Source organism: Rattus rattus, chromosome 2 (assembly GCF_011064425.1).
Source record: "Rattus rattus isolate New Zealand chromosome 2, Rrattus_CSIRO_v1, whole genome shotgun sequence".
Classification (NCBI taxonomy): Eukaryota; Metazoa; Chordata; class Mammalia; order Rodentia; family Muridae; genus Rattus; species Rattus rattus.
Window position 1 is genome coordinate 82,805,300 of NC_046155.1, and position 14,643 is coordinate 82,819,942.

The 14,643-nt window shown below is 49.4% G+C and overlaps 1 protein-coding gene across 1 annotated transcript in view; it reads right to left on the reverse strand.

Annotated features, from left to right (window-relative positions):
* The window catches only part of Vps35l (VPS35 endosomal protein sorting factor like), a 103,609-nt gene that overhangs the window by 2,378 nt on the left and 86,588 nt on the right, over window positions 1-14,643 (reverse strand). Inside the window, exons 28-30 of the mRNA XM_032892802.1 lie at window positions 7,663-7,828; window positions 4,375-4,493; window positions 470-616 (exon numbers count right to left, since the gene is read on the reverse strand). Of these exons, the coding sequence (XP_032748693.1) occupies window positions 470-616; window positions 4,375-4,493; window positions 7,663-7,828 (432 nt within the window). The remainder of the gene's footprint in view (window positions 1-469; window positions 617-4,374; window positions 4,494-7,662; window positions 7,829-14,643) is intronic.

The following is a 14,643-nucleotide window of genomic DNA, read 5'->3' on the forward strand; positions in this document are numbered from 1 at the left end:
TGGATTTGCCTTTGTGGCTCTGACCTGGGCTGGAGCCTCTTGTGAAGTGGCTCTAAGTGAGCTTGCCCTGCTTAGATGAAAACAGGGCATCTCCTCAGGGTATCATTAAATTCAGTCTTGGGGCCTGGGCACATGGCTCAGCTGGCAGAGTGCTTACATGCACAAAGCCCTGGGTTTTGTCCCCAGCAGCACTAAAGCTAGGTAAAGGCAGTGGATCCCAGGTTTAAGGATAGCCTGAGCTTGCTCCTGAGACTTATCTCAGAAGATTCAGACTTGGCTGTTGCCAGGAGTGGGTGACATTTTGCATTCTCAGTAAAAACTGAAAGGGGAATGTTTTCTAACAGAAGGAAGTCACCCAAAAGAACTTTTGGGTCTGGCACCCATCTCAGGGAGGTAGGGCACCTTAAGGTGCTGCTGATGCTGACTCAAGGTCAATGCCACTCTGGCTGGTAGGGGCCCTCATGCTTACCATGGTCCTTGTGTCTGCACAGCCATGCCTCTGTGCCAAGTGCCACAAGTTGACAGAGAGTTGGTTCAGCTTGTTGTTACGAAGGTCCCCGTGGGCTAGGATGCTATTGAAGAAAGAGAGGCCCAGCAGGCTCTGTCGTTTCAGGGCCTGGAAGAGAGACGGGAGGATAGAACCTTGTCCTGGCACGCTGGTCGGGCTCAGTGCAGATGTTCTTGGTAGGGTGATCATAGGCAACTTTGCCATGTGTTTGCTGAGCCCACCCACCACACCTGTAAAATATCAGTGAGCTCTACAACACACAGAGTGAGCAAGGACTGAGGCACCACAAGCACTGAGCTCTGTTTAGGCCCTGGCTGTCACCCTGGTTAGGAGAGGCCCAGCCTACTAGCAGTGAAACAGCTGTGCTTCAAGCACAAGTCAAGCCCAAAGATTCCTCATTGCTGTCAGCCATGGCTCAAGCAGATCCTGCGTTTACAAGACGCCGATTGCAAAGCATGGTGGTGCACATCTAACCCCAGCCTCAGGAGGAAGAGGCCGGAGGGTCAGGGGTTCCAAGTCATTTTCAACTCCAGAGGAAGTTCAAGACCAGACTGAGACATAGGAGACACCATCTCTAAAAATCAAAGAGCAAAGAACCTGCTGACTCAACACCAGACCTTTCTGGAATCTTGCTTTGTTGGATATCTGTGAGGTACCTCACCAAACAACCTCTGAACCATACACAACCAGCTTTGAATGGCAAAGACAATGGGGAAACAAAATAGTACTACAGTGTCTGTTCAGGTGAACGGGCACAGAAAAAGTCTCGTGTACAGGTGGGCATCTGCTGTTTCAGGATGCCATGGAACCAGATGTCACTGGATGGTGGCCACTGCCATGCAGAGCTCTGAGGTCCCAGGGCCTTTGCTGTGTAGGCTTAGCAGTCCTGCCAAATGGTGCTACCAGGGTCATGTGTGCCTGCTGTGCTCCATGCCAGCTAATGGGTACTGACTACTAAGCATATGCTAGTACCTTTGCTCCACACAGTTCACATCCCTGTGGCAGAACATTCATAGCCTATGCTGGACAGCCTTCTAGAACTGTTCTAACATTCTGTCCTCCGGTTACTTATACAGTAACCATGCAGGTGTTGCTGAAAGGGAAGTGCAGATGAAAATGAGGTATCTAAGTAGGCCCAATCTAGTGGTGGAGCTCTTCAAGGGCAGAGTAAAAGGTCTGGCAAGAGTCAGAGACACGCAGGGAAAGATGGAAAGAAAGGCCAGCAAGGACAAGGGTCAGCTGGATCCCCAATGCTCACAGAAAATGTGTGTGGTGACACACACTTGTAATTCCAGTGGGAGACAGGAGCATCTCTGGGGCTCATGGGTCAGCCAGCCAGCCCTGAGGTATTGATGAGCCTCAGTCAATGAAGATACCCATCTTCCAAAAAAAAAAAAAAAAAAAAAAAAAAATGGCCGGCTCTTGAAGAATAACACCCAAATCTGACCTCCAGCCTCCATATGCATATGTACACACATGCACAGGTATGGAGGGGGAAGGAAGGCCTGGCAGAAAGAAGGAGGCCAAGATCCAGGAAAACGTAGTCAACAGCCAACAAGGAAATGTCCACAGACTACAACTAGATGGATGGGGTTCTTCCCAGTGCTGCTACCCCAAGCCCCACCTCCCCCCAGTAAGAATCAAATCACTTAACACCTTGACTTTGACCTCATGGAACAGACACCAGCCCAGCCAGTACTGACTTCTGACCCTGACATCGCCCCAACCACAGATGGGTGGTGACTGAAGCTGCTAGTCAGCAGTGGCCATTGGTTGGCAGGGCTGTGAAGCGCAAACCCACCCACCCTGTAGGCAAGCTTCCTGTTTGTTCAGGAGAGGTCAGAAGTAGGCTCGGAAGAAAGGCCTGAGCTCAGGCTGCCCAACTCCAGAACTCACTCTTGTCTGCTACCTGTTCTATGCTCTGAGTGGCACCACAGTGGGAAGCCCTGAGCGACGTGAGAAGTGGGGCTGAGGAGCAGAGGTCTTGCTGTGGGTGCTCAGGCCTGGGGGAAGCAGAAGTAACATGGCAGGAAGGGCCGCTGGCACCTCCTGGATATGAGCTGCTGACTGGTCAGCTGTCTCTGGTCTCACGCCTGTCATCAGGCCAATCCAGGCTGCTTCCCTTTGACGCCCATTCCCCTCTGGTGCCTGAGGCAACAGAACGATTCCTTTCTCCTTCATTAGAGAATTAAGCTCAGAAAATTCAACTTCAAATATTAGAGTCTCCCCTGAGAGAGATCTTTCAACTACATTTCACTGCAGAGAACCAGAGTTTTAAGCAGTCATACCCCACAGGCTAATTGGCTCTTCCTCCCTCATCAAACTCCCCAATAACATTTTATCCTAAAACATCCAATTTGGGTTTCCAATGCCACAGCCTATTATAAACGATATTACTTGATATATGTCAGGGATGTGAGGCATGCTGGCAGACAGTAAAGACAGAAGGGCAACTGTGTTCAAGGGAAGCCAGATAGGGCCTCGTACCCTCTAGGCTTCCTACAGGCTTTTAATTGGGGAGGGGGGATTCTTTTCCTGTGAGAGCTGTCATTTCCAGGAAGCTCCAGGGGCTTGGCACAAGTCCCAGCCCCCAACACCCAAACAATCTCTCCCAGTTCAAGATTAAAGCAGAACTCAACCGTTTATGTGGTGACTTTAACAATTTTGGAACCAGGGTGGTTCCCAGCATGAGGGTACGGGACAGACAGGGATATTTAAGTGCTGGGGTCCCAACAGCAGGAACCAGACCTCCACCTGGGTGGCAGCAGGTTGGGCAGCTTCGCCCTTATGTTACCCGCTGGAGAGCTGAAATGGGGCATTATGAAATGGAGGACAGCAGGTTCAGTTACAATCATGTCACTCTCTACGTCGTCCATCTCTACCTCCCCTCCCTCGCTATTTACTTTCATTTTCATATAATTTTTATATACTTATTTACATATGGATACTTTGGCTAGGTGTTTGTATGTATACCAGAGGATGTTGGATGGTTGTAAGCTACCACATGAGTGGTAGGGACCAAACCTGGGTCCTCTTGAAGAGTAAAAAGTGTTCTTAACTGCTAAGCCATCTCCACAGCCTGTCACTCATTCATACATCCATATATTCATTCATTGACACGGGGTCTCTCTTGTAGCCCCAGCTGTCCTAGAACTCAGCATGTAGACCAGGTCTGCCTTGAACTCATAGAGATCTGCCTGCCTCTGCCTCCCAAGTGCCGCATCCAGAACTAAAGGCAATGCAGCACCACACCTGGCTGGCCTCGATTTTTTTTTTTAGGCACAACCTCATGTACTCTACGCTGATCTCAAACTCTCAGTGTAGGAAAGATCATCACCTTGAACTCTTGACCTTCCTGCTTCCATTCCCAAATGCTGGGATCACAAGTGTCCACACCACACTGTTTTATGCTATGCTGGGATTAAAACCAGGGCTGGGACTAAAACTAGGCTAGTACACTGAACACGGAACTATATCCCCAGATCACTGTCTAAGACAACCAATGACCATCCTGTCTCAGCCTTCGAATGCTGGAATTATAGGTATGTGCCCAGCTTTTTTCTTTCTAATGATACATAATACTTAGGGGGAGAGAGACAGACAGACAGAGACAGAGAGAGACAGAGACAGAGACGGAGAGAGCAGTGGGAGGAGGCAGGGAGAGAACAAACAAAAACCTTGTAAGTTCAGAGCAGACTCATGGGTACCAGAGGCTGGAGTGAGTGGAAACTGGGTACTGAGGAACACTGTGCAGGCAGAAAACAGCCACGGCCAAGGGCCTAAAGTACTGAGAACAATGCAGTCTGATTAATTTCCCTTGCACAATGGACCACTTGGTGACTACCCTGCCCCACGGTGGTACCCACCTCATCCTTGGCCAGGGTTTTCAGGTGCTCCAGGATCTGAACCATCACTGCCTCACACAGCTTGCTGTTCTCAGCCAGGAACCTGGAGTCTCCCCCGTACAGGCTGTCATTGGAGTCAACTGGGTAAAGAAAAGAAACAGCATGTCATATGGGATTGGCAGGTGGCTGGACAGCCGAGATGACCCACTCAATCTGGGACACTAAGGAAACATCTGGCCCAAGGCCAGCAGTGTGGGAGTCATCCCCTCACTGGCCAGGCCTAGAGACAGCAATAATCACAGCGACCTTCTCAGCAGCTGCCAGGTACCATGACAAGCACTCTCTGTGTGACTGAAGGGTCCACAAAACCAGCACAAGAAAGGAATGGCATGGACATCATCAGTGAGTGGGGAAACTGAGGCTCAGAAGCCAGCCTAGCTAAGATGTTAAGCTGGGTAGTCTGATTCCAAAGCCCAAGCACTCATCCACTGCACCCAGCTGCCTGCCCTAGGACCGTTAACCAACTGGCTAGCTTTATAGTTCTAGAAGGTTCTATTTATCCTAACAGGGAAAACACGTGTTCAACAATCTTACCCAGATGTGCATCCTGACAGCTACACTAATGACCAAGATGCCCAACAGAACCAACAGGGGCAAAAGTGGGATCAGTCCACTACTCTGACTGGATTTAAAGCCTTCCTCTCTCACTAAGACAGTATCTCACTCTATCGTTCAAGCTAGCCTGGAAATCACTCTGTAACCCAGGCTTCCCTTTAACTCACGGCAATCCTCCTGGCTGAGTGCTAGAACAGGTGTGAGCCACCATGCCTAGCTCTTTGGCAAAACCTCTGCTTGGTCACCTCCTGTGACAGCCACAGCCTGGACAAAGACCAGTTTGGCTAAAGATGGCTTGAGTACAGCTTCTTCCCTTGCTCTCTCAGAGAGCATGGTCTCTGCTGAACAGGGTGGACACCAGGTAGTCTACAGTGGTCATCTGGGTTTTTCACTTCAATGATGAATCTCGGGCAATCTGCTTATCCGTGGACAGCTCTGTGGCTTTGCCTGTGATGTCTGACCTCAATCCCTGCATGGGACCCAGAGCAGTTCAACTAGTCTCTACTGTGAACACTTGAGTTGTGTGTTTTCGTTTGTGCAGGGCTGGAGGCAGAATGTGCATGTCAGCAGAGCTCTAACACTACACTCTGATCCCCACTTCTGCAGATGTGCTGTGTGCATGCATTTGGAGGCCAGAGATAAAGCTCGAGTGTCATTTCTCAGGAGCTGCCCAGCTTATTATTTACTTATTTATTTATGATAGGGTCTCTCAGTGGCATGGAAATTACTCGTTAGTCTAGGCTGGCTGACCAGTAGTCTCAGGGATCACCTGCATTCTAGAGGTCAGTATGCTTGAGTGGCACGTGCTTCACCAGCTGAGCCACCTCCCCTATCCTCCCTCTTCGGCTGCCTAGCACCAGCCTGAACAAACAAGCACACAGCCTCAGCCTTTCAGAGCTTGTTCCTCTCCTCCATGCTCACACGGCTACTCCCATTTTCTCAGCCAATTCTTTAACCCACGGCTGGGTGTAGTGTTGTTAGGCCAAGTGTCTAGGTGACAGAAGAAGAGATCAGTGCCAGGAAGAGATAAGTGTGTGCCATCTGATAAGTCAAGTAGCCACGCCCAGGCCTGAGGGTGGGGCATAGAGCGGTAATCCAGTCAAGGAAGAAGTTAATAGGCTTTCATTTTCTCTGCTGGGATTCGTTGTGACTTCCTGGTAGCCTTGTGTTATTACTATGTATCTCTAAGGAACAACTTGGGGAGGATCTTGTCTCACTCACTTCAGAGGGGACATTATCCATGAGAAACACAGAAGGGCCTTCAATGTGAACCTGTTGAACAAATGAAGAACAAAAGACAAGAGTCCATTTGCAGATGCAGTGGGGGCAGGGTGTGGATGGAGAGGGACAGTGCTATTCTGGGGTATGTCACAATCTCTCAGAGATTGCACAGAAACAGTCCCTGGATGTGGGCTACAGAAATGGGAAGATGGTCAAGAAACACTTTCCAAGGCCAAAGAGAGCCAGGCCTTGGAACTCTTAAGAAACCACTCTTTGGAACCTGGCATAAGTAGTGTGCACCTTTAATCAAAGAACTTGGGAGGCAGAGGCAGGACCCTGTTAATTCCAGGCCAGCCTGATCTACATAGTAAGCTCCTGTCTAAAAAAAAAAGGAGTTCCCTTTAGGAGTTGAGACAATGACTCAATCAGTCCAGTGCCAGTCACGTAAGAATGAAGCCCACATTTGGCTCTCCATATGAGAAATCCAGGTGTGGTTGCTCATGTCTATAACTGTAGTAAAGGACAAAGGAGACAGAACCCCCGAGCGCACACAGACGTATGTGTACACACACACACACACACACACTCTCTCTCTCTCTCTCTCTCTCTCTCTCTCTCTCTCTCTCTCTCTCTCTCTCTCAGAATGCTGGGCAGATGGCTCATGGCCCAGAACTTGCCTAGCACACATAAGGCCCAAAGTTCTATTTTCATCACCACAAAAAACTGAGCCTACAAATCTTCAGGCCTCTTCCTGGGGAGTCTAGATTGGGGATAGAAAGTGGCTCAGGAATACAGACGCTTGGATTAAGAGAGAGATCAACTGCCTAACATGTGTGAAGCCCCAGCACTGCATTAACTGAGCATGGTGATACATATGCCTGTAACCCGAGCACTGTGCGTATAGAGGGGGGAATATCAAGGGCCCAAGGTCTAGGGGCACAGAGGTAGCCAGAGCTACAGAGTGAGAAGAAACAAACAAAACGAGGTGAAGGTCATCTTCAGTTACAAAGTGAGTTTGAGGCCAGAGTACATGAGACCCTGGACAGAGATACAGCTCAGTGGGTAACGTGTTCACTGCACAAACATGAGGACCTGAGCCTATAACCCAAGTGCCTATGTAAAACCTAGACATAGCAGGTGTGCCTGTCACATGCATTGCAGGCTTGTGGTGGACTTGCACAGACTGGCAAATCCTTGGAGCTCATTGCCAGCCTGATTAGCTAGGTTAGTGGGTGAGCTCCAGATTCAGTAGGAAGCCCTGTCTTCAAAATAAGGTGAAGTGTGGTTAAGAATGGCTCCCAGTGCCAAGCTCAGCCTCTACACGCACACACACACACACACACACACACACACACATACACACACACACACAAACGTGTCCATGTGCGCACAAACACAAGAAGAGGCGGTGAGACAGTCCCATTGCTGTCCATGAAATGGGGGCATGCTGAGGGCTGGTCGGGATGCTGCTACCTTTGTCTATGTGGTAAAGATAGGTGTCCTGGCTCATGGCAGACAGCAGGTGCAGGACAGAGGTGTAGATCCGGATTTTGTCGTCACTACTGTCCTCCCAGGTATAGTCCTGGATAACGTTGAGAAGTTCTCGAACCAGAAATAGGACTCCGTGTTCTGGATGATCCTGGTGGAGAGAGGAAAAAAAATGACAGATAAGCCCAGCAGATCAGCTGAAGCACCCACGAACCCAGCGGTTCCCTCAGGCAGGTGCTGAGATCACAACACCTGCTGCTTCATCAGAGCAGGGCCACGCATGAACCCAGGCAGACAGCATGAGACGAGATGCAGCTTGCCCACTGACCACACATTTCAGGTTGGGGGCATGAGCAACTGCCTCACTTTTGGGTCCAGAAAGAACAACAGGCAATCACCTGTCAGCCCAATGGCCCGTGCTTCCATGATTATTCCTTTATTTTTCATGTGCAGTTACAAGAAGGTATGGAGGGTCCTCGGAAGATGACACGGCAGAAGCCACTGCACTGACTTTAAGTACAGCCCACTCCCGAGGTTGCTCACCAACAGCAAGGCTGATTTGGGCTCCTTCTATGAGAGGGGAAGCCCAAGGGGCCACGCAAAGTTAGAGAGAAGTGTGTTTCTCAGACACCACAGAATCTTTCCAAAAAGGGTTGTAGTGCAAAAAGGTGGGCAGCTTCAAATGCCATTCCCAAGGTGGCTCTCCTGCTGAAACTACCTAATCCTTACTTGCAGGAAATGAATGCCCAGCTGGCCCCACCAACCCACGTCACAGCACTGGGTCCTAGCAGGAAACACTCAAACAGGGTAAGAAAAGAAGCAACGGAGAATTATTTGCACAGCTGGGGCCAACATGAGGCTAGGCGACAGGCCCGGTGCCAGAAGATGTCATTATTAGCCCAAGCTGGAAGAGTAAGGGGCGGGCAGGGGCACTGTTGAGACCTGAAAACCTGTAGCTGGAGGATGCCTGCCAGGAGATGTAGCCTTGCATGGAGGGGCGTGGCCACTGGCAAAGCATGGGGCCACTGGCAAAGCATGGCTAAGGATCAATCGTGAGGTGACAGGCACTGAGCATGGGCGTCCTCACGCACTCTGGTCTGCAGACTGTGTCTCCTGTTGGCTGGACAGACTGGAAGCCAGAAGAGTCTCCAGAAACCACTCCCCCTAGCACTGACTAAAGTGTGCAAAATAATCTGGCACGTCACAACTGAACAGTAAAGAACACTCCTGGTACAAGTGCCAGTCCAGTATCAGTTAAAATGGTGACAGCTTTGCCAATCAAGAACATGCTCTTCCATGTCTAGGAAGCCATTCTCCCTGAAAATTACATTTATTTACGTGTGTGTGTGTGTGTGTGTGTGTGTGTGTGTGTGTGTGTGTGTGTGTGTGTGTGTGTGTGTGTGTGGTGTGTATCTGTATACACTACCATGCAGGGTATATGCGGAGGTCAAAGGACACCTTTAGGGAGCTGGTTCTAGCTTAGTACCAGGTGGGTACAGGGGATTGAATTCTAGTCCTCAGGCTTGTGGCAGGTGCCATCACCTGCTGGGCCATCTTGCTGGCTGGGAAGCCCTTTTGTATTTCTTGAGATAGCCCCACTACATTGCTCAAGCTGGCTTTGCCTCCCAAGTGGCTGTGATTACAAGCCTGGGCCAGTAGGCCCAGTTTTCTGTTTTTGTTTCCTTGTTTGTTTTCTGAGCATTTCTTGTCACTGAAACCATTTTATTTATTGCTTCAGAGATCTGCTCAGTCACATTTTGTGGCCTACATGTGTCCTGCAAAGAAGCAGGCACTACAACTTCTGCATGTGTGTTTGCCATGCACTGCAGACCTATTCTCTTGCAGGCTGGATTGATTTTTGTTTGTGTTGTGTGTATGTGTGTGTGTGTGTGTGTGTGTGTGTGTGTGTGTGTGTGTGCACGTGTATACATAGGCGGGTGCACACGTCAAGCGGATGCTTGTAGATGTGCTCATGGAAGCCAGATATTAGAATTCAGTTGTTCTCTTCAGTTGCTCTCCACCTTATGATTTGAGACAGGCTCTCACTGAACCTGGAGCTCACCAATTGGCTCGTCTAAGTGGCCAGCAAGTCCCAGGATCTTCGCACCCCCATTCTCCCAGGACTAGGCCCAGTCTGCCACCAGGTTTAGCTTTTCACGTGGATGCTGGGATCAGGACTCAGCTCCACGTGTTTATGTGTCATCAGCCAGGTCTCACAGACAGGAGTGGACCACAGAGGGAAAGAGCTTCAACTCACCATCACCAGCCCCATCTCACAGACAGGAGTGGGCCACAAAAGGTGAGTGGCTTTAGCTCATACTGCGGACACAGAGGGGACTGATTAGAGCACTGGCAACCTGCCTCCTGTTGGCTCCCCCTCTTGGATGAACTAGACATGTCTATGTGCACGGGAAGATGTGCATGGGGTGGCTATTTAGAGCAAATGCACGGGCTGTCCTGCAGCTGCAGAGGGCAGTCCAGCCAGCAGTGGCCTGATGTAAGACGACTGTATCTGCACTGACACTGCCCACGGTAAGGATCTGGGCAGAGAAGCCCGAGATGTGCGGAAGCCTTCATATCCATGGGAACTGTTCCTACTGTATCAGCAAGAGGATGCACGATGCTCAGACACCCAAACAATGTGAGCTGTGGACATCTGAGCCACCCAGGCGAGGCTGCCTGCCCCAGCCCCAACCCCAGCTGGAGCTCACCGCTGCCTTCCTCTGCTTGCAGCTGTTGCTAACTAGGCTATTTTGTTCGGCTACGTGGATACTAAAATATAGGTTTTTAATTTAAGGATCTGCCTTGGGAATAGATCACAGTCTGGATATTCCAGCAGCTTCCTGTAAGCACTTGTGTTCCCACCCTGTGAGAGAACAATGAACACACTTTCAGAGAGGTGGGGCCGTCAGCAACAGAATTTGGGGAATGGTTTGAAGTGAACACTTTTGCAAGCTTCAGCTCATAACCAAAAAGGTGACAGATTATGTCCATGGTACTGCACAAGAATTCCGTGTACTTTCTGTGTTTTAGTGACTGAGACTTTTTTTTTTTGGTTCTTTTTTTCGGAGCTGGGGACCGAACCCAGGGCCTTGCGCTTCCTAGGCAAGCGCTCTACCACTGACCTAAATCTCCAACCCCTGACATGTTTTTTAATATTGGAGTGAGGAGTGAGGATAGCTGAAGTCAGGCACAGGTAGATTATTTTTCTTTTTGATCCAGTGTCTGGCCTGAACTTATTATACAGCTAAGGGTGACTCTCAGCCTTCTGATCCTCCTGCCTCTCCTTCCTGAATGCTGGAATTACATGCATGTACTACTGTTTCAGGACGTCTGTAGTACTGGGGATAGAAGCCACGGTTTTGTGCATGCTAGACAGGAAAGCACTGTGCCAACAACTGAGCCCCCCTCAGCCCAGTATCCTTTTAAAGCAACACAGTGGTTTCAGTTTGTGTTTAATATTGAACTAGTAACTTTGTTTTGTTTTTTTGTGTGAGGTGTATGTATTGTGTACGTACAAATATGTATGCTAATGTATATGTGTTGACACCAGAGGTCAGCATCAAGTGTCTTCTTTGGCCACTCTCTACCTTGTTTTGTTTTGTTTGAGACAGGGTCTTACATAAAACCTGGACCTCACCTATTTGGCCAGACTGGCCAGTGAGATCCAGTAATTCTCCTATCTCTGCCCTCAGCCCTCTCCTCCTTTTTGAGACAATTTCATGGTTTTGATCCCACTATGAAGCAGAGGTGTATAGGCTGGGGTTTCAATCTAGTTTGTAGAGTGCTTGTCTATAAGCTATGCCTTGAACTTCTTCTTTCTTTCCCTCTTTCTTTCTCTCCCTCCCTCCCCCTCTCTCTCCCTCCCTCCCTCCCTCCCTCCCTTCCTTCCTTCCTTCCTTCCTTTCTGTTGTTATTTTTGTGTAACCCTGGCTGTTCTAGAACTCACTTTGTAGACCAGGCTGGCCTGGACTTTACAGAGATCCACCTGCTTCTGCCTCATGAGTGCTGGATTAAAAGCATGTGCCACCACCTCCCTGCAACCTTGAACTCTTGATCCTCTTGCCTTTTTCCCACAGACTATAGGCATGTACAACCTAACCTGGCTTTATGTGGTATAGGTGATTGAAGCCAGGCTTCATGCATGCTAAGCAAACACTCTACAAACTAAACTGAAACCCCACTCCACACATGAATTTTTAATTTTTCCTCTTCCTCCTCTTTTCCCCCTCCATGTCTGTGCGTCTGTACATGGTACATGGCATGTTAGGGTGTGCAGATGTGCATACCCTGCTTGGGAATGCGGAGGAGGCCAGAGCAGGACGGACGTTTCTACACTGCTCTCTGACCTATGCTGCCTTGGCAATCGTCTCTCAAAGCTGCCTGTTTGGGCTAGGCTAGTGGGCCAGAGCGCCTGTCTGCACTCCCCAGTCTGGGATTATAGGCGTGCTCGGCCTGCCATGCTTTTTCCACGGGTGCTGGGAAATCAAGCTTAGGTCCTCATGCCTGTAGAGCAGGGGTATTATTCACTGAGCCATCTTCTCATGCTGTGTTTTTGGTTGGTTGGTTGGTTGGTTGGTTGGTTTTTTAGAAGAAAAAAGTGTCCTTGATCCTTGGCCAGCCTCCCTCCTAGACAGAGCAACTCAGTGCCAGTGAGGTGGTTTCCAAGAAGAAGCCAGAAGGTGAGTCCTCCCTCCCTCCCACTGACCTGAAAAAGGGCCTAACACTTTGGAGTCCCCACTCTCAGGAATCCCTACTTCAGCACAGTTCCTGGGGGAAGGACTACCCAAGAAGTGATGCTGGTCTCAGAAAGCTGAGCTTCAGGCAGCAAGGAGGGCAACAGTAAATCTTCGAGTCCTGGCAAGGTCACTTATGGCTGATGACCTTTCACCTCTCTGTGGATTACCGTCTACTTCCATTCAATGCTTTTTGTTTTATTTTAAAGATTTATTTTATTTATATGAGTACACTGTTGCTGTCTTCAGACACACTAATAGAGGACACGGGTTACCATTACAGATGGTTGTGAGCCACCATGTGGTTGCTGGGAATTGAACTCAGGACCTCTGGAAGAGCAATCAGTGCTCATAACTGCAGAGCCCTCTCTCCAGCCCTGGTTCAATGTTTTGAGTGCATATTTATGAAGCGCTGGCTGGTTCTTCATAAGAAGGACATGATTAAGTGAATGTAAGCAAGGGCTGGGTACAAAAGAGCCGGAACACTAATGGGCTGGGAGCATAGCAGGAAGAGGGGCCCCTGGGGTGGGAAGGTGGGACAGAGTAAGAGAGAGCCTCAGCAGACAGGAGGCTGTCAGAGCAGGTGCCTGTGTGTCCTCACTGCCCAGGGCAGGTCTGCATGGCCTCAGGAATCCCAGTGGCACTGGTGTGCACAGCATCCTATCTTCCCTTTAGGCCTTCATTTACATAGCGTTCCCTGCCTTGAGGCCTTCTCCTCTCACCTTGCACCAAGAGCTCAGTTTCCTTCTAATCTCAGCTGAAAGCTACCTTCTTGGGCATGGCTTCTCTAACTGCCTGGGAGTTCATCTGGCCTTTGCTTTTCAGGTAGAACCTCCCACCATCCTCACAAAGCCAACCAGCAGTGACCTGGAGTCCTCCTTGGTGACGTGTGTGTGTGTGTGTGTGTGTGTGTGTGTGTGTGTGTGTGTGTGTGTGTGTGTGTGTGTGTCCCCAGCAACTCCTAAAACCACAAAGTACCCAACCCCTACAAGTGAGGCACTAAGATGTCCCTGCAGTGACTGGCCCTTCTTACAGATGGAGTTAGTTGTGTTTAATATTAAGCCTGACTTCCTCAACTCCCAGATTAGAGATAGTCATGGACTAGGATGAGGGAAAGGGAAGGGTGAAGTGGAACACGGACATCTTGCTGTCTCTGTAGCTGCTTTAAACGAAGGCAAGAAATTATATCTCCCCACTGCAGCCTCAGTGATCAGAGAGCAGGTCCTAACATTTCTAGTTCCTACAAATCCCAACACAAACTTAGAGCTCTGAAACCATAGCGCTGACATTGCTGTGCCAGTTCTACTTCCTGCCAAAGGTTGCTGATGTGACTGCTCCACTGAATGGAGACGGCGGCTATGGACAGCAGTGAGGCATAGGGAATAACTTAGCAACCTGGGACTCCATTTGGCGGGGACTATACACACCCCTCCTAACAACACACTTAGCAACCCTGCTGACAACCTAGAACAAGGCTCCCCGCAACCCCCAGCCTGCATGCATATCCCAGTCCAAACAATGAAATACAACAGTCTCTCGTCCCCTGAAAACCATCCAACTCCCCTTTTGTTTCTATCCAGGAAGGGAAGGTAGAGAGCCATCAAGCCCAAGCTTGCTTAGTCGCATGCCAAGTAAGACAAACTGTCCCCGAAGTGAACTTTCAGGGAAAATGTCCTATTAACTTTCTTCTGACCATACATATCAAATATGCATACAATTAAAATATGATGCATTCTGGGAATGGACATGAACATGAGCAAAATTTACACAATCCAAGCCTATCGATCAAACCTGAGAGCAACCCACTATATATCCCTGAACAACTGAACTCCTTCTCTTGAGCTCCATATAATACCAAGGGAACCAAGATGGCCCCTGTGTGCCATCAGTCATTCGGCTTGCTGTAGCTACTACATGAACTACCAGCACTATCCAAGTTCTGGGGGAGATACTAGCATATCAGTGTCTATGGAAATACTGCTATTATGACCAAGGTGTGGGAACCACCTACTGTTTCTGCAGATGAACACATAGAAAAAGGAAGTCTATGCACACAGCGGAAGGTAGGGAACCTTCAGTAAAGCCTGACTATGCACACAGCGGAAGGTAGGGAACCTTCAACAGTAAAGCCCGACTAAGCACACAGCGGGAGGTAGAGAACCTTCAACAGTAAAGCCTGACTATGCACACAGTGGAAGGTAGGGAACCTTCAACAGTAAAGCCCGACTAA